Below are 20,556 nucleotides of genomic sequence, written 5' to 3' on the forward strand. Positions count from 1 at the left end.
AGAAGTGTAGGCCCGAATACGGATATCTGTTATTGCCTCTTGCTGTCAGTTCCTGTTGGTATCTGATATGGGTAACGTCCTACAAAGATATGAACAGCCATCCAGAAATATCAGATATGAGCGTCGGTTCAAAATTGAGCATGAGGGCCTTCAGTGTGAACAGCCCGAGAAAATGTGCGACGGAGCAAGAGAGACTCGAAATGAGAGATCTGTATAAATCATCATCTCAATATCCACCTGGCGAGCTGCAGTAAAGCCTCAGTCGTCGATCGCCGAAATTGTTTGTGTGCGAATGTGAGAGGGAGATGCGTTCCTCGGGGCCAACTCCGAGCCCCGGGAGTGCTGAGAGAGTGCCCCATTTCTCTTTCCGAACCCTCCTCGAAAGTAATTGAATTTTGGATGAATCCGCTGAGGAGGGAACACTGTCAGGGAGGAGAGAAAGTGGATGCTTGAGGAAAAAAACAATCAAAGAATGAGGGGCAGGTGACAGCACCTTTTGGATGAGCCTTTCTTTAAAGAATGGCACACTATGAGATGCTTGACAGGATAAGCTTTCATTGTGAGATTTTAAGGGAGGACTATTTTTTCTGAGATTTCATATTTTTTTTTTGGACATCTAGTATCCGTTCATTTGTTGAAGGGGGATAACTCTTCTTGCTTTTTTTTTTTCCCGCTCTATTGTGTTCCTGATCATATCTCTGACAGTTAGACAGCTGCACTGAATCTTTCACTTCTCACTGGCTAATAACCATGTGCCAAGAAGTAAGACGATAGCGACAATAATACATTGACACCCTTTTCATGATTACCGATAACAAATTGAGGGTTTGACCTTGATAAGCCCTTAAGTAGCTCAATTCTTCAAACAGGTGGCCATCTTCTTAACCCATTTGTGCCCGCTACTGCAATTTTAAACCCTTTGCACTGTCTCCACAGGCGGTTTAATGAACATTTCTGCCGTATCCACATCTTCTGATTGCATTGAAACCCATTGAAACTAATGGAGAATGGCTCCTTAAGCTTCACCGGCTGTATGACATAATAGTTCTGTACAACTTTTATTTATATGGGCTATGTAGATAGGAGCCCCTCAAATGTGTGTACTGAAAATAATAAAAATCCATCTTGAACAATCAGACCACTGCCCCTTTGTTTTCTGCAATCCAACTCCCAGCTGATTAAGACAGTCAAGTCATCAGTATAATCAGTTGTTAAATGACGAACTGATTGATCTGTAGCAGCTCTCCAGCTTGAGCGTAGGGACCGATACATAGCAACAAAGTAGACCAACAAAGGGGAATATGCATCGACAGTTTCATCATGGTCATGCTGACAACGACAATAAAGTCATCGGGGCCGTATCCAGTGCCAAAAAAAAAGCTGCTTTCAGTTTAGTTGGTGGGATTGTATAACATAACAGACGCTACACTGAAAGTCCCCCACCATGGACACAAAGCGACAGCATTAAGTGGAACCCTGAAAGGCACTTCAATGCAAATAACAACCGTATAGACACGCAGCGAGCAATCATGTATTACAAAAGCAGCAATGCCCGCATCAATACGTGCGCGGCTGCCAGATGAGTTCAACACCTTTTTATGCCTGCTTTGATCTCCTCAACAGAGCCAGCCATTAAAGCCCTTTCCTCAGAGGACCTGGCTCTCGTGTATACAGCAGACGTGAGAAAGGCCCCGCCGAGGAGGGTGAATGTGAAGCCCGCCGTGTGCTAAGAACATGAGCCTAACGTTTAGCTGATGTCTTAACCAACACATTCGACACATCGCTCTTTCAGGAGGGCCACATCTGCCTCGAAATACCAATCAAGTCAAGTCTGCAGTATCATGCCCCAATAATTACCCACCTGTGGCGTACACCCCCATGTCAAAGATCCCAAACTGGATTGATCTGAATGTTGCTTGACAAGCTCAAGTACTACCTTAACTGGATTCTGGACTTCCTCACCAACTACCCAATTTGTCTGTTATCAGCTCATTAAATGTGCGTTATCAGTCGTTCTCATAGATGTGGGACATTAGGGGCCTGCTACACCTACTACGTTGTAGAAGTGAAAGCAAAACTTTAAAGCAACACATTGTAAACCTGAATGAAATGTTGCGTTTTGAACACAAACAAAACGTTTTTAGGTTTAGGCAACAAAACATCTTAGTTAAGTTTAGGGAAAAAGATTGTAATTTGGCTAAAAATAACCACGTTTGAAAAGTGAAAGTGATCGCCCATGTGAATCAATGATAAAACCTACTAGTGGGTGTAGCAGGGCCCTACTGACCCACATCTATGAGGCTCATAACAACTGATAACGTCCATTTAATGACCTGACAAGTCTAACCGTCTCTGCACTGTCCACAAAATACTGTTAAATACAAGTATTTTGAGCTCCAGATTCCCTCGAACTTCCACCCATCATTATTGTATCGTCGCCCCACACTGGTGAGATGAGGTGCCCATAGAACAGTTACGGATGTCACCTATTCCAGCCTAAGTCAGTTCACCTTGTCGCTCTTCTGGCAGGAGATACACAGGCATCTGCTGACTACAGGCCAGCTTCTTCCCTCAGGCTCCTCAGTAAATCTCCTCAACACCACTTTAACTCCCCCCACACCACCACCAATGGACACTCAAATGTCACTCATCCCACCCTACCTCTGCTCTACATGCTCCACATCTGCCATTAAATACAATTTGACTAGAGCTAGTCAACTGACAGACAGTTAATTACGGTAATTGTCAATTTTGGAGAAAAAATATATTGTGAGGATTTGCTTCTTTTCTTTGTCTTTTGTGGTAGTAAACTGAATCTCTTTGGGTTTTGAAATCTTGATCAGACAAAACGAGACATTTAAAGACGTCATCTGGGGCTTTAGCAAATTGCGATGAGTATTTTCTGCTATTTTGTGACATTTTATAGACCAAATTACTGTTTGATTAATTTTGAAAATAATCTACAGATTAATCAATAATGAAAATAATCATTAGTTGCAGGCTCTGAATGATTACAGGTAGTTCCTCTTTTCAAATCACAATTAAGCACTGTGCCCTATTCCAGGGCTATGTTTTTTTACTGTTTAGTATAGTATATAGATGTTAAATGACTCTTTTCCTTTTGCATAACCAGTATTATATCATATGACACTCTGTAATGAATTGTTAAAATGCCATTTCACTTTTTTGCATCTATTTTTTGCACTAGTTTTGTACTTTGCCAGTCACTGAGCAGCTGCAATTTTGCATATTATTTGCATATAGTGCTTCAGTTTACCTATATTTACAGATTATTAGTTTGTTCCATTGTTTTTTTTGGTATACTGGTATTTCAATTATATTTACATTCAAATCTACACCCTGTACTTCTTAATTGCCCATGGAAAAGACACAAATAACATAAGAGAAAAAAAAAAAAGAACCCTGTGAGATCAGTGTCCTTTGTGAAACCTGACTTCTGGAGTCATTTTCCTCTCAACGGCTGCGCACAAGCTTAAAGCAAAGCACTATGTCACGTCTTCATGTGTGATTCTTTAATATATTTAATCCCATAATCCACAATTTTTGCTCTCTGCACACATGCAGGCATAGTGTATGATCAGCGTACCCAACGGAACATGACTTACTGCTCATCAGTATAGTTGGTACCAACAAAAAAATTAATTACCTCGCGTCGCAAGAGCACGTTGTTAACCTTTTTCAGCGATAATAAGTGGTTGCTTTAGTGTCTAGGATATCACTGTAAACTGGAGGAATACCGAGCAGAACTGGCGATTCAGTCGTTTCCTCTGTGTTGAAACCAAAGCAAGACACCGCAGCTTTTGTGCTAATGTTGCAGACTTGCGCCCAACATGGAAAACTAATTAAAAAGATAAGATTTTTGTGCGGTGGTGTTCAGCTTTTCTGAGGTGGCATTGGTTGCAGAAAGCAAGGGGCTGACGACAATGGGCCTTTGACGAGGAGAACGCAGCAATGTCGCCTTGTTTGGCCACTGGCCAGTTTCGCATGCCACTGCGAGTGTCTCGAGGGTTATTGTGGCTTTTCAGGGTTTCCCCTCAAAGGCATTCTGATGCAGCTTTGTGGAATCTATGTGAAGCAGCTTTGTCGTGACTGAAATGCCAATGGAAGCGCCCTTGTAGCCTACATGGAGATGTTGACGAGCCGTAGCAGAGATGGCACTTTTGCCTATGGCAATGAGAGTAACTGGTAGCCAAACAAGAAGAAGAATTATACACACATGGAGGGGTCTGATGAACGTATCACTGACGAATACTGCTACTGTAGCTGGTTGCAAAATGTGACTTATTAAAACTTTCATTTAGAACTTTAGAGTCCTATTTTATATTGGATAAAGAGGGCGTGCATTATTATCAGATAATGCGCATGATTCTCACAATGCAGCCTCATTATTTTTCTTAATGAAACAAATATCTATTCCAAGGCTTGTATTGTATGATGTGAATAACCAATATGTATATTTCAATCGTTGGTATAGCTATGGTATAAACTAGATCACTCCAACCTGTGCTGTTATGAGATATAACATGTTACCACACATTATTTTTCAATAACTGCACGGCTCGTCATGGATTTATGTAGATCTGTGAATGCAGAGATAAAAAATCTGCCTGACCAACATTAAATACCAAAATTGTAAAAAAAAAAGTCTTATAACTCTGAATTGGCCGATATTCTTTTTTCAGCCCGGTCACCCGAAAAGGTGTATGAATAACATGATAATGTGCTAGGCATTTTATTTTTACGATGAGCTGAAGATACAGTTTCTAAATTACCTGTCGTTCTTTGACATTTCTGTGATACGGTGTTTGACTGACATCAAGTGAATTATCATGTTATTCCCATTATCACCATTACCGTCATTACCAACTTCACTTTTGATAGTTCTCAGTATATTAGGCCACATTCCGTTCTATCCACCGTCACATACAGCTTCCCTGTAATGTAAGAAAACCTGTATGATAACGGAGCGATATCCTGATCTAAGTGGAGACCTGATTATGTCATATTGGTCGGGAGAGAAGCTGGATTAGTGTTGTAGGCAGTTGACAAAGCTGCAAAGCCAGGTCCGTCTTGATAGAGATGCATCTTGACATTTGTATCATCAACAGCCTCCCCCTCATTATACAGTAAGTCCCTGAAGAGCCATTGGTATAAATAAAGCCGAGGCAGACAAACACTTTGGGGAGCAGAATTTGCACATACGGGCGTTGGATCTTTTCCAGCTGACCTTAGGTCTTGTAAAAACTTTCTGTAATTATTGGCTCAGAAACTCACAGCTTTTTTTTTTTCTTTTTTTTTTAGCTTTGATCGAGCATCTCCTGCCAAAATCATTATCTCTGCTTTTTTGTTTTTTTGTTTTGTTGATGTTTTGGACGGATATTTGCAGGCTGTCTCGGTACGGAATAATAAATCAAGCTTTTTTGTTTCCTTGTAGGACTGGTAAAAAATGAAAGCTCCCATTCCTCTTCTGATCCTGCTTCATGCTGTTGTGGTCCATTGCCTGAAAGTGGTGTCGAAGAGAGGCTCAGGTAAGTCTTCTTTTTTACCACACATATTATGTCTTCCTTTCCTTTCCCGAAAACACAATGGGGGAAATGCCAAATAGTGAGTGTCCACATCTACAGCTACATAAATTGGTGCACATTTCAATCCCTCAAACCTACCAATATTTCAAGGCTCTTCTTTTCATTGCCTGAAATTATGTTTCAGTCAACAGCAGGAGGATCACGTGTTCTTGTGCTGTTGTACTTGGAGGACAACCAGGGCTGTCCTGTCTTTTAACAGCTTGATTTTTAAGTCCACAAACACTCAATTTGAGATTTCTGCGAGTGACGATGGGATATTCCGTTGTTGATCTTTGCAGATCAGTTGCACGGTATACTCTTGTTTTGTTGTAGAAGATAACCAGAACATGTTTTGCGTTGAAGGGTTTGCAACACACCTCTTAATTACATTAACTTTTGCCTTCATTATCTGCGGCTTAAATCAGATTTTAGTTAATTACATTCTGGTTTTGGCTTTGTTTTCTTTACATATGTGTGTCCATGTTATTTGAGCGCAATCAATTGTTCCAGTAGATGCAATGATCACAGTTCAGTAGTACTGCAGAGAGGAGGTGAGCCAATGATCTTTTGCTTTCTGGATCCATGAAGCATCAAAGGATGCAGCTGTGGCCTTTATAGGAAGTATTTACATGGTTGTGGCACTAATACCTCATGACTCCCCAGAAATAATTACTTTCTCCGAGAGGATAGACGCGTAGAGGTGGAGGAACAATCCACTAACATGAAACATAAAGTAAGCCTTTTGCAGTTTTTTTTTGTCTATCCAGAGGCTGCTTGCGTCTGGGTTTTTTACCCATGCATATTAGACACAGGTGCAGAAATGGCCCAAGGCTCATCAAAGGGCTTTCTGCTTTTCCAGCAGAAGTCCCCACGGGCTATCTCATCGGACGCTTCACGAGCCATTGCCCAGGGCAAGGATTTGAAACGTTGTCCACTGATAAATGAACGCCCCTATCCGAGCCAGACCTCCGTCCTTTTGTTCCTCTTCTTTTACCTCGTACGGCTTTATTAGAAGCCATGCTGCGTTGTAAGTTAGAGCGCCGTTGTAAAAAGGGATTCTGGGCAATGAAAGCCAGTTTGAAATTGCATCCCTATCATTTTTTTTTTCATGGAATGGAAAGAAACAGCGGGGGCGGGAAAGTGAATATCCTGGTGTCATAGCAGGTATATTTCCAAAGAAGCGTTTTAGGTTTCCTTTGTTTATGAGATGGCACTTTTCCATTTTGTTTGGTAATATTTATATTGTAGATTGGATCTCATTTGAAATCTCACTTGCAGTATGGCTTCCTCTGATCGCCTGGCACTACTTACATGTCATATACACCACTGGGAAGAGCAATGCAATGCAATATGAGACGATTTAAGCTTTGGTTGGGTCATGCAGCTGTCGGAAAGGGCTGTCGGAAAGGGCTGTCTGACGGCGAGGTAAAGCGACTGTGGAAGAATTTTAGCCACCTAAAAAAAGGCTAAAAAAAAGTTTTTGTGCAACGTTCTGATCTGAACTAACGTGGCGTCCACTGCAGTACATTGCTTAGCTTCCATGCCAGTACTTCTGTCTGCTTCTCCAAACTGGGAGCATGCCAATTGCGATCTAAGTTACTGTATGTGATGTTAATACACTGAATATACGGATGTATATTTACTGCACATGTAGCAGCGTCATCCTGCAAAAATCTACGTCAGGTCACGTGGGAAAAAGTTTTCAGAAGGGCCTTGTTAAAATAGCATTTTGACGCTAAAACATACGTACTTTGACCAAAATTTGAATGTTCGGATTTGAATACTTAAGGAACACCACTGGGAAGTTACAGGATGATACAAAAACCTAAAGAAATGATAATAATAATAGGGACCTGCCTTTTAAATCCAAACCGTTAAAAGCCTCTTGCTTTTTATCTACAATTTCCTCAGGAAAATACAGGGATCCAGCTGAAATTGATCAAACAAATTACTGATTTAATCTCTAATAAGACGACTCCCAACTCTGTAAACATGTGGTGTTTTCCATCCGTACCCCTTTGTTAAAACAAATCCACTGTAGACAATCAAACCTGTAAGTGTCGGCCCATTAAAGGAAATTAAATGGCTTGATTGACTCCCTCAGGAACAATGAATCCACTATCTCACTTGCTTTCACCGGGCTCACACTTCCACACAAACACACACATCAACTCCAGAAAGGCCCCGCACAGTGCTGCATGTGCACGGCTATTATCTGTAGATGATTAAATTCAAAACACCCGTCTCTGAGTAATGCTTTGTCTGCATTTGTACTCGGGGTGGAACAGTGCAAAAACATACAATGCATATCTGCCATACTAATCCTCGGCGTGCATAAGCAGGAGAAGGTATCCATTTGTCCTCTGCTGTGGTTCCTCTTTGTTAGAATGCTGATATGGCCTGAATGGTTGGGCGAACAGAATAATTATGTATATTTCTGCTTAAAACAGCACATCAAGTCAGATGTTGGAGTAAAACCCCACTCTTGGATGCTCTTACATTGTTATATACTCAGTCAGTGATCTTCAATGTACAATTCATTCCAGCAGATATCTTGTGATGACGTGTATTGGTCGTGAAGCATCTTGTGGCTGCATTGCATTCTGGTTTATTGAGACTATTGTCCGCGTACAAATCGGATCAGTTTCTGACAAATGAATGTAGAAATCAACTCTTTGATTATGATCCTGAATCAAGGAGATTTTCTTCTGTTGTACATAGTTGTAACAGCACTGTATGTATTTGTTTCATTGCTATTAGGGATGTCACGATACCAGAAATGTAGTAGTCAATACCAATACCGGTGAAATTCCACGATTCTCAATACCAATTCGATACCATGGTAAAAACAAAAGTAAAACAATGAATCCCATGTACTTCACCAGCCACTCCTTTATTACCATTTGCATACTGTTTTTTGTTAAGAATCATAATTCCCTCTCTATTATCTATTTTATATTGCTATAACTACATTTTACAAGATTACATTTGAACACATAATGATAAGGTTAGAATTTACCTTTGCCCAATACTCATTTTTACTGAATAGAGTCTGAACGCATCATAATGATGATGATTTCGACACGGATTTGTTGTTCGCTATGTAACATTATCAGGGAAATAGGGTTCGTCCCCTGGACGCGTCGATAGTGAGTTTATTGCGTCCCAAGCACATTTTTTATTGTCTCCGGGACGCCGTGACGCCATTCGTCTTGAACCCTGAAGGTACTTGTGGTACTGTAGAAAAATGAGTACTGACATGAAACCTGACATGAACTGACTTGAAATCCCATTTGCTTGTAAATCAGTATTCGTATTTGTTTGTGGTCAGAACGCACATCGCAGTTTAACAGATATGGTGTGAGGTCTAAAAATCAGTCAACAAGTGACACAACTACTGTGAAATTGGCCTTCAGCAAGACACTTAACAATGATTTGCTTCTTTCTGTAGAGCAACACTAGAGCCCTTTGGTTGCACATAGCAGCTCCCATATATGAATGTGGTATAAATGTACTGTATGGACTGCAGTGTTCCTGGAAAAGAACAAGATGGCTGTGAAAATGATTGATTAGTCAATCTGTTTGGAATAATCAAAAGAGTCTAGCTTTGTTGATCTATTTCTGTTGCACTTCCTATTCTTGTTTTTCTGTTCTCTGTTGCTGTTATTGTCTTAAACACACAATCAGCTCCCTTGTTGGCCACTTGTTCCATACTAATATACAATCGCTGCTTGGAAGCGTCGTGTGAGAAATCCTAAAAGTGCCCGTTTGGTTATTCGGCACAGCGAGCAGAAAGGAGCAGAATCCTCTTTTTGTGCACTACACAGCCGCATTTAATTTGATACGAAATAGAAACTGGAGAGTTCATGTAAGGTCTCACTTTCTGACTCTCTGAAGTAATAACTATGCATTTATTCTTTTTCTCACCTCTGAACATGGTTTACAATCAGAGTGAGAGGGAGCTACTGAGGGTGACTTTTGGCAGACTTGAATACAGAATGGAATAAAAAGGGCATTGCAAAAGCGGCTAAACAGAACATTTTCCCTAAATACGGTAGTAGCTTTCTAATTTATTTCACGGGCATCGCCGTTTTTCCGCACTAGACCGTGAACTCTGCTGTGCTTCTTATCTTTGGTGTTCAGTTGTACTCCATGCAGCTTCTAGTACTTCCCAGGCATCAGGAGTTGCTGTTATCCCCGGGGATTTGCTGCGACGCCGCTTACTTAGGAGCACTTTTACAGCATGACTGTTTTGAGGATGGGACCTGCTGTCTTTTTGTCATGATCTGGCTTTCTATTTTTGGCCAAAATATGATTAATATTCAGTAGGGATGGGAAAAAAAACAGGTTTTTTTTACGATTTGGAAATTTTTTAATGCCAGAATCAATATATTTGCTTTATTTGAGTCTCTGCAGAGGTAGAAGGAAGTTACCGCTTTTATTGTTGTAGTCTGAGTAGTGTGACATCATATCCGTTCCGTATCCGTCAACCAAAACAAACCGCAGCGACCCGAGAACAAGAAAGTTGAAAACGGCGGAGGGTCCGTGTGGATACGACCTGCACCCTCACATGTTAAATCCAAAGTGGTAAACACTACACATCCAGTAAAGTCTGGAAACACTTGGGTTTCACACATTGCAGGAAAAGCAGAGCTAGACATCACGGCTAAAGCTGCATACTAACTCTGTCATGGACAGGAAACGTTATTGTATTGCGGTAATGTGCAGTCGAGCCAGCCGTCACTCTCATCTCCGTGGTCAAATGGTCATTATACCTGACAATGACTGATATATTTGACTTCAGGACATCTCTCACTACAAACACGCTGAAAATCAAACATTTTTACTGTATTAATTTAGAGATTTTCAAAGTAAAAGTCCCTAGGAGTATATGATTTAAACTTTTTCCTATGGTCTAGTGTTAAAAAAGTTGATCACAATAAATCGCAATACTTAAAAATCCCAATACTTCTCGAATCTGCACCCTAGTATCGTGATAGTTTTGAATCTGGAGATAGGTGAATCGTCCCAGCCCTAATATTCAGTGAATGTCCTCTTTGAATCCACTCATGCTTGATTTATTCCACCATTCATCTGATTTGTAAGAAAACGGAAATATTGTGCTTTTGTGTCCCCAAATCAACACAGCAGTTAGGAAACCGCTCCAAAATGGGGCTGTCAAGAGTTTGTATTGTTCATGGTTGATTTCTAATGAGGCAAACCGGGTACGGCGTCACAGTCAGCCACCGACCATTTACCCCTGTGGACGCTGCAGGGACAATAGCTCCGTCTATTCTGAACAATCGCTTGTCATTTTTCCAAAAAAAACAAACAAACAAACAGCTTTTTGGTCCACTCAGCATTTTAAAAGTTTACTTGCTGCAGTGCAGGAAACATTTATATTCACTAAAAGTCTCCCCTTAACAAAACTGTTAACACATGTCCCCCCCAGTGATGACAGTTGTAGATCCACAATCATATTCCTTGACGTTGATTGAGACAGATTTGGCCTCTCTCCTCCCCGCTGCTGTGCAGTCATTAGTCCCCATATCTTCACCTGACATTGATGAGTCCCCAGACAAATGATGCTTACCTTTCCCCAGTAATTCCAGCAATGCATTACCCATAACGCTCCCTCACAGCGGATGCATCACTCTGTTATTCATGCATATGTAAAAAGCCGCGGTTTGGAAATGGAATCCCCTTCTAGTTTCTATTAAGGATGGTCCGAGGGCCCGGCGTGTCACTCTGATGAAGAGTAGCTGTAAATAAAACACGCCACCGCAACAAGACCTTGGTTCCCATTAGAGAGCAGCCGCTCATCATCCGTCTCTCCACCCGTGTATTTATCTACTGCCGCTACAGTAGGTCCACAACATATATTTTTTCCCCCAGACTTTACGCTCTCGCAGGGAGAGAAGAATCAAGGACATCCTGACAGTCGGTTCAATTTACAGTCCTCACACCCGTCGCGACGCGCAACTCCGGGAGGATGTCAACATTAATATGTCAGCTAAAGGATAGGATCTCTCCCCCCACTACATTAATGGGGCTACTCGCAATTTGGCCAATAATAAGGCTTCTGCTAATTGGACAAGACAGTGATTCCTAACGGGGGACGTCAGCGCACGGCACAAATTCAATTATGACAACCCATTTGACTTTGTAATTGATATTAAAGGACGTTAAATATGGCAGGAAGCTATCAGGAAGAACTTTGAAGGAGAGAGAAGGCCCTTTCTACTATGCCTTTTCTTTTACAAATGAAAACTACGCGGGAGATCGTTGTTTGCATGATCCTGTTTAAACCGATGTTAGATATAAACCATAACAGCTAGAGCATTCATTCTTTTTGCAGCGGAGAACAAAGGCTTCTGTCTTTAGCGTCCTCATGTTGTAGGCTCTTGATTGTGTCATTATTTTACGTTATGTGCAGTACAAGACATGGTGGAACGCATGGCAGGTGGCGCCAGAGTATGTCCTCGTAATGGCCGCGGGAGATGGTTGTTTGCATGATCCTGTTTTAAATTGATGTAAAATAAAAAATATAACAGCTAGAGCATTCATTCTTTTTGCAGCAGAAAGCTAAGGCTTCTGTCTTTTGCGTCGTCATGTTGTACGCTCGTGGTGACATCACTACAAAATGTTACGCGCAGTACAAAACATGGTGAAACGTGTCAAAAACTACAAAATCTGCATAGTTCAAATAACTCCTAGAGTGTTAAGAAATATTTTGTTCATGTTTCAACATTTAAAAATATTTTGGCTTTTGTGTTTATTTAGTAACATTTCATGAAAAAAACATTTTAATTTTTTTTATTTATGACAAAAATCTAAATAATTGTATCAATTATTATAGTTTATTGACTTACATAACCTTGTAGCTTAGGTTGTACAGATTTTAGGGATGTGAAGAATTCAAAAATACACAAGAAATGACATCACAACAAGCAAAAAAAGCCAACGTAGGCACTGGCGGACCATTTCTAATGCAGAGTTCAAAGGGTTAAAGTCATAAAAATCGTATTGATATTAATATAAAAGTGCCATCAGATCAACTACACACCACTTTAGGTTGTCAGTGGTAACAGCTTTTGATGTAAAGACTCGAAAATAAAGTTTCAAAAACAAAACTAAAGCTGCGGTTGAAAACTGAAAGCTGAAACTCAAGCCCTTGTCTCCCCCCCTCCTCTCCTCTCTCCGTCACACACACTCAGAGGCACACATCCGTGCATAGCCGCGGTTCATCTTCCCCTCGGTCAATACCACATACCTGCCACAAACACTGAATGATTGCCTCCACCGCGCCGCCCGTTCATCGCAGGGGGAGATTGATCACACACATGATATTAGAAATGAAATGGCTTGCCACATGGAGTTGTTTTCCCTCCCGCTGCTCGGAGAGAGAGAGAGGGAGAGAGAGAAGCGACTCAACAAGTGTGCCAGATATAAGCCTCTCGACAACCAGGGGGGGGGGGTTACCACGGATATGTGTTCCAGGTTGGGGGACACATGCCACGGCCCTCCGTAGCGAGATGGATGACGATCAATCACCTGATTTATGAGCGGAATAGCCTCTCCGTGGCCTGCTTCCTGACCTGTAATAATGTTACAACACCACAGCAATTGAGAAAAATGCCAGGGAAGCGGTACAGAGGGCTGCAGATACGGCGTGCAGCTGTAGGTTGTTTAAAGCGTCTGTGTGTGGATCAAAGACGTATCCGATTACAGCTATTTTTTTTATTTATTTGACACATTTGGGTTTAAGGCATCGACTGTGGAAGAATATCACTCCATAGGCGTGTGAAGCCTCCGGGATGATTGGATTTAGGTTTACTGAAATCCAGATTTGGGAAATGGGGCGGAAGTGTGGGTGGAGCTAATAGGCTCTGACACCTGTCAATCAAGCAGACATGTCCCCAAACGCAGTTATCTTTTAGTGCATGTTTCTGGCTGCATTTTTATTGATTTTGTGGCATCTTAAATGTGCAAACATGATTGTTATTCCTGTTCCTTTTGCATGATCCTCTATTTGAGATGTCACCATTTAAACAGCGTTTACTTCAGACAGAAATTGACATTTTATCTGCCCCCCTTTAAATAATTATGATTGATTTTAGGGGGTTGGAATCACCAGAGGCCCCACGATACGATCTTATTTTGCAATATGCCGAGTATTGCGATAAGATATATTATGATTTATTACCTTAAGCATTCTAAATGTGTCCCAGTTTATTCCCAGTTGCAGTGTATGTGAATGACATCAGCTGACAGGAAGTAAACATGGACCTAAGCTGTTGCCTAGCAATGCAATTCCGTTGAAATGCACTAAAACGGAGCGTTTCAGACAGAGAGTAAATACAGGTGTATTCAGGCAGACAGTATGAGGAAAATAAAGTTGTTTTTTTAACATTAAAGCATGTAAACATGTTCTAGTAGAAACATAAAATACAAGTATGAACCTGAAAATGAGCACGATATGGGACCTTTAAAGGCTATAAAATAGAACATTCTCAACCTTTGAGCTGAAAACTAAAGGGTTAAAATGTGAAATATATACAAATACACTGAGTGAAACATTTCAATTTTCCTCCCACCTTCATTTGTTGTTCTGTTCACTGTCTTGGAACCTCAACCGTCTGCAGGCATTCAACATTAAACACAATATATATTGCATTATCTCCAGTTTAATATTTCCCTCTGAAAGATAATACGTTCATTTCAGGCTCCCTTAGCAAATTATCTCGGCCCACTTTAAACAGCCGGGGCGTTTGGTACCAATTTGGGAGATTATATGTGTGGATGATAATGAGCTTTAGTCCGAAAGAGGATTTAAACACGGAGAAGGCTGGCCACTGCTTAATTTAAGGAAATCTGGCTCTCAGGTTTTAAGGAAGAGGACTTTAGGGGAAATAAAACTCCCTGAAGAAAAAATATATATTTGTAATGAGTTAAGGCCCTAATTTGGACGTGAACAGTCCCGGAAATGATTTTTAATTCCTCTTGACTGCTTGCCTCTCACGAAGCTGAGCGACGGGGGGAAATGAAGCTGTAGTCTCTCAGCACTATGCAAATCGCCTGGAGGCGGCGATGGGACTGTACCCAAAAATATCACACATTTTAACCCGGGGCTGCACCGCGTGATTAATCCGCGCGGGTACTCCCCCTCACTCTGCGTCGCTCTTCGCCTGCATGCATCCATCTATCTAGCAATCTTAGCACAAGATGTTTATGCAAGTCAGTAACCTTGCCCTGTCTTTATGTCTCACCCAACATCTCCCCTCAACCCTCCCCTGCATAGAAAGCGATAGTTATTGCCGCCATTGATTGGCGAGTTTCTCCCGGAGGCCAGACAGGATCGCTGAGGAGACGGATAGATGTCTCACAGGATAATTAAAGCAATACACTCACGCCTAATCCCATAATCATCATTTGATTTCAATTGGTTTAAAACCAAGAGGCTGTTTTTTTACCAAAAACCCGATCATTCATGTACCTTTCTGCTGTGATTTCTGTTTGCTTATCTAATTCGAAAACCTCATATGTAGACCACATCCTATGCTAAATTACACACCTGCAGTATCTGCTTGAGTGGGCTAAATGATGCAAGACCTCCTGTTAAAAAAGACAGGTTTTTTTTCCCGTCATTTGTAGAAATCAGACAAACTGGTAATTTGATTTCCACTTGTCTCGACCTCCGCAATCTCCGAGCCGTTCGATTTCTTTTTTTTATCCCCAGTGTTGCGACTCTCAGAGTACATTGGTTTTCTATTGATTGGCGCGCTAACTTTGTTTTGGACGGACGCAACTCGGTTAAGTTTGATTTCTGAGGGGAGTTCATTGATTTGCATGGCAACACTGTCTCTTGTCATTTTCCAACTTCATCAGCCGCTATGATTAGCCTCATACTTCACCTTTTTTTTTTTTAATTTACAGACTTTTAAAAGCAGCCTGAAGCATTAAAAAAAAGCATATATTTCTGAACCATTTCTGGTATGCAGAGTTACAGTTCAGATTAATGGTTTTTCAAGAAGCTACTTTTACTCACACTTAAAAATGTTTCCTCCGTTTTGAAGGGCATGCATTAGCTTTTTCTTTTTTTAGCCATCTGTGTTCAACAGAATGCATTGTATAACCAAGGACGCACAGCTTTACTCAGGGTTCATTTCTCTTGATTGACGGCTTGGGACAAAAGATGATCTTTTCACCTTTTTCAAACACGTCTGTGTAAAAAAGCTGAAAATGTCATACCTTGAGGAGGTTTCTGTCCATGTGCAGGAATCACAGGGAAGTTGTATTTTATTAAGGCGATGGGATGGAAGATAAGTAAATCAATGGAAAGCAGATTTATATTGCAGGGATTATAGCTTTCTATACCGGGCAGGGATTCGGATTATAGACAACTGTTCAATACAGTAATGAGTATTTTTCCAGCGGGTGGAATCATCCACATGCCTTTATTCTGTAATTAAATGGCTTGTGGTACATTTTCCTCGCTAGAAATATCACGCACTGAGTGTTGACACAAGAAGGATCCTCAAAGCCAACGTTCATTCACTTTTCTTGATTTAATAAGCTCCCTGGATAAGGGATGTGAAGTTTTTCATCCAGTTTGAACCTTGTTTTGAAAGTGATGAGTGTAATAATACGCAGTGAGGGTGATGCATTCCAGTGTTTCTGTTACAAATCCACTTATTTTTACCTTATTTCTGTCTTGTTCCTTAAGGCTTTTTCTTGAAGATTCAAGACGAAATAGTGAAAGTATCTGCGCCCATTTCCAGGGTTGAAGAATAGATCTTTAAATATACTCTGACTGAGATTGGTCAACATTTATACCTGGTATTAACATGCAATCTGTGTCTGAAGATCGTCTTCAGAAGAGGAAAAACATATGAAAAAGCATGTTAAAGGGGCAGTGTTTAGGATCTGGCGGTGTCTAGCGGTGAGGTGAGGAGATTGCAACCAACTGAAGCCCCAGAGTATGTGTGCCTGTGGGAAGTGAGTGGTGAAGCAAGAGAGAGAGAGGGCGGCGACGAAGCTTCTGGCTCTGATTACCTTCTTAAAGTTGAGTTAAGTCAGTTAAGTTAGCAAGGCTACTGAAAAGAAAACAAATGGGTGCTTCCAGCTTTCACTAGTCATGTTTCCATTCAATTGTCAAGCAAATTTCTTTTGAAATGTTGCAAAAAAATAAATTATGCACATTTCCATCAACTGGTTTGGAGCGAATAATCTCAGCTATAGCGTAGTTTGGTCAGAAGTTGGCACTGTGGGCTACGCATGGCTGTAATCCGCCAGTAAACAGAATAGAAGATGAAGTAGAGGTTGTCCATCCAACCATCTACGAGAGAAAAGTCTCAGGAATTTGTTCCAATGGGGCAAGTTTTAATCGTTCTTCCATGTCAGCTAGTCTTGGTCATGCTGTCCGGAGACGAAGACAAGCGTTCGTACATTATGGGAACTCTTTTTCAACAAAGGTAAAATCCACCTTAAGCATACGTAAAAACTTTTTTTCCATAGTTGAGGAAGTTTTGTTGAATTTTGCCGTTTCCATACAGCTTCTCTAATGCGATACTTCAAAATGTGCATAAAACATGTGAATGGACGCATGACCCTCACATTGTATATCATTGTGATATAAATTGACTATCATGCATTGCTTCCCTTGACCTGAGAAGCACCATGTGTGTCCACAAGTCTAATTGAGAATGCTATGTATAAGGCCACATGATTATCTAGATAATGGATCCAGACACCGATGGTAATAGAATGCGTAACTAGGGTCTCTGCCATTTTCACACGAACATATAATGTTGCCAGTCAAAATAACGATAAGCAGGAAAACTGTAGGATGAGCTGACTAATTTTCTATTCCCCCATTTGACCTTGTAAACCAATTATTTGCCTGTTAGTACTGGAGTGGAAAAATCCAGACGCCTGATAATGTCACTGGATGGGAAGTTTGTGGCCTTTTCCAGCCTCCGGTGAAAGAAAAAAACGCATGAATTGCGATTTTTAATTAGCCCGCCCCGCACAATGAGGCCGCGGTCGCCGGAGAGGTGACGTCCTGTGAATGCAAGGAAGCCTCCCCAAACAACGTCGCATTTGATGAGGCTGTCAAGCTCCCTCGCGTCAGCCAGCCACTCAGCGTGTGGCCTTTTTCTTCAACGCTCCTTTTATTGGAAAAGTTTGAACACATCCTCTCTCTCTCTCTGTGTTCATTCCCTGTTCACAGTCCCCCTGTCGCTCAATGACAGCTAAGAACAAAAAACACTACCCTCTTGTTCTCTTTGTACGTTTTCTTTCCTTTTCCTCCCCCCCCTTCATTCTTTTTTTAGGATTGGTCAAAGCACAATCAACCTATTTCTGCAACAAGCAGAGGCACAGTGAATCCTTACAGGTCTCAAGGGAGTCCTGCCAAGTTTGCGGCTTTTCAGTTTTTTCTTTTTTATGCAAGGATGTAAACTCGCTTGCCGAGGACTACGCCTTTGTTGGTTGCAGGAGACTGACGCACTGCAGGAGTTCTGGAAACAAACCAGGTTTTGCTCCATTCTCCGGGCTTTTTTCTCACCACTGCTCCGAAGACATAAGCAGGTCCCATTCAAAAACCTTCCTGCTTAGCATTTTTATTATAATTAGCCAGGAATGGCCTGGTATTCCCTCCATAGGAAAGCACGCCAGCACCTATTGTTTGGGAAAAAGAGGAATACTATAATTAAGACGCACCGAATTTAAAAAAAACCGTCCCCTGTAAGCACGCCTTGTAATTTCATTTGGCTCGATTTACAGCGAAGTTCCGTCACATATTCCACCGTCGTGTTTATTGCTCGCGTTGAAATATTTAAGACCTCTTATTTACGATCCTCCGGAGCCCAAAAAAATGGTAGAAGATGGCGGTTGATTTCCCTGCAGTGCGATGATCGATAAATTCTACATATTAATTAAGTTCCACTGTCATCCCCAAGGCCTCTCCCAGGGACAAGCTGGTCTCTTATCAGCCAATCACGGCGCAGCGCGGCCTCCCCCCCACAGCTCACATATGTTTCTCTGGGCAGGAAAGGGGGGGGGCGTCATCAAGTGTTATTTACAAGAAGTGTGTTTGATTTATTTCTTTTTTATATGACATAAAGTGGCAGCTCTGTGGAGGCGAAAAGTTCTCAGGTCAAACAGCCGTGAAATGCTTTTACGGCCTCGGTGGCCTTCTAAAGCGATTAGGTCCTATTAACCCGTGAAACGTAAATAAGACAGATTGGCGGATTCCACTTCTGAAGATGCACCCGGTTTGCTTCTAAATGTTTCTTAGAGGACTGTCATTACAGACGGAGCCTCTTAAAGTCAAAACACTGCTTGAAGTGCTGTCGATTTTTTTGCTTTTCGTCGCGACCGCTAAGAGCTTCAAGTCTCTTATTAGCATCTCCACTAACTGAGAAGCACTACAGATGTTAGTAGGCGTCGCATCCCCTGCATCCTGCCGGTAGCCAAGCAACGCCGCGACCTCACACTGTTTCTCAGCACATCCCCCCCTGCAAACGGGATTTAAAAAAAAAAAAACTCCTCATCTTCTCCGCAACCTTTTGCTCGTGTTGTGCGTGTGATGTTGCCAGAGGGTAATTAAACTGTTTCTGCTTCGTTCAGCCTCTCACGGAAGAAGAAGAAGACCCCCCCCACCCACCCACCCAAGCCGTATATATCATCTGACATCAAAAACACTTAGAATAAATTGCTGTATAAAAATGCAATGTTCAGGCGTTCAATTAAGTTTGATTCTTGAAGTGCTAGCCTCTGAACGTGTGTAATGAGGCCCGTAGCTTTAACTGTGAAGTCTGCTAGCTGCTGTTTTACAAAAAGATTTTTTCCATTCAGCCTAATGACAGGCGGCTTCTCCATCAACAAATCACGTGACGGAAGAGGAACCGATCAAATAGCTTGATGAATGATTAACACCCTCTTTTTCACGAGGGCGCTGACCTTACAATTTGCTCCGCACCTGCGAAGACAATCAATTAAAAGCCTTATTAATAGGCGATCATTAAGCTGTTGACTCGGCTTATTTGTGTGTCCAGGTTTAATGGAAACACATCTGGCAAAACAGCTGGGGAAAAAGTCTCAGTTCCAGCCCCGAATCAACCCGGTTCAGTTCCAAAAAAAAAAAAAAAAAAACACCTTTCATTTCCCCGGCATTGAAATTCAAATACGGCCTGATTATAATGTTTAGTGTGCACGCCACCCTCAGCGATTTCCAAATCGCGTGATATAGGCCTCCTTTTGCTGTTCGCAACGCTCTCTGTCGCCTTTTTTGTTGCACCAAAGTGCAAAGAAAAAACAAAAAACACAAGGACAGCTAAGGATTATGGTTCCGTATGTGTCTTTCATTTCCTTTAATATGCAAATAGGAGATTAGCTTCGGAAGGGAAACTGTTTGGCATGGGACTTTTTTCTACCAGGAGGGTAATGCTAAACATTCGCCACACCTTTTTTTTCTTCTTCTTCTTCTCAGGATCAGACTTAAAGCGGCAGTGCGCAGAATATTTTTGGCATCATTGGGAAAAGAAATCCCATAATAACCTTTCAGCATATTGTAATTCAAGTGTTCTGAGAGACTTCTAAACCTCCTAAAATCAACCCGTGACGGGAGACTTTGACCAATCATTTCAGAGAGAGAGCGTTCCTATTGGCTGTTCATTCAAAGGAGGCAGCTGTCAGTCACTCGCCGATTAAACGGTCAAACTACAGTAACAGAGTATTGATTCATATTTGATCAGCGCTGCCTAGTTTGAATGTTTGATCGGCGAGTGATTGACAGCTGCTCAGAGACGGCAAGGCTCCAGCTCGCCTCTGATTGGTTGTTTTCCTCCGGTCTGTGAAATCTTGCAGAAGCCACCAGAGGACACAGAGGCACATGATTTTTTTTCAGATTACCTGTCTCATGCACTACTGTCAGGATATAGTGAAAAGTTCATTTCTACCCAATGCT

The 20,556-nt window shown here is 41.5% G+C and overlaps 1 protein-coding gene across 3 annotated transcripts in view; it reads left to right on the plus strand.

Moving 5' to 3' along the window:
* Positions 1 to 20,556, plus strand: part of LOC119483354 (interleukin-1 receptor accessory protein-like 1) — a 314,228-nt gene that overhangs the window by 68,369 nt on the left and 225,303 nt on the right. For all 3 annotated transcript variants that reach the window (XM_037761374.1, XM_037761376.1, XM_037761375.1), the window contains one exon: positions 5,456 to 5,549. In XM_037761374.1, coding sequence (XP_037617302.1) covers positions 5,468 to 5,549 — 82 coding nt within the window. In that variant the 5' untranslated portion in view covers positions 5,456 to 5,467. The remainder of the gene's footprint in view (positions 1 to 5,455; positions 5,550 to 20,556) is intronic.

Source organism: Sebastes umbrosus, chromosome 24 (genome assembly GCF_015220745.1).
Source record: "Sebastes umbrosus isolate fSebUmb1 chromosome 24, fSebUmb1.pri, whole genome shotgun sequence".
NCBI classification, from domain to species: domain Eukaryota; kingdom Metazoa; phylum Chordata; class Actinopteri; order Perciformes; family Sebastidae; genus Sebastes; species Sebastes umbrosus.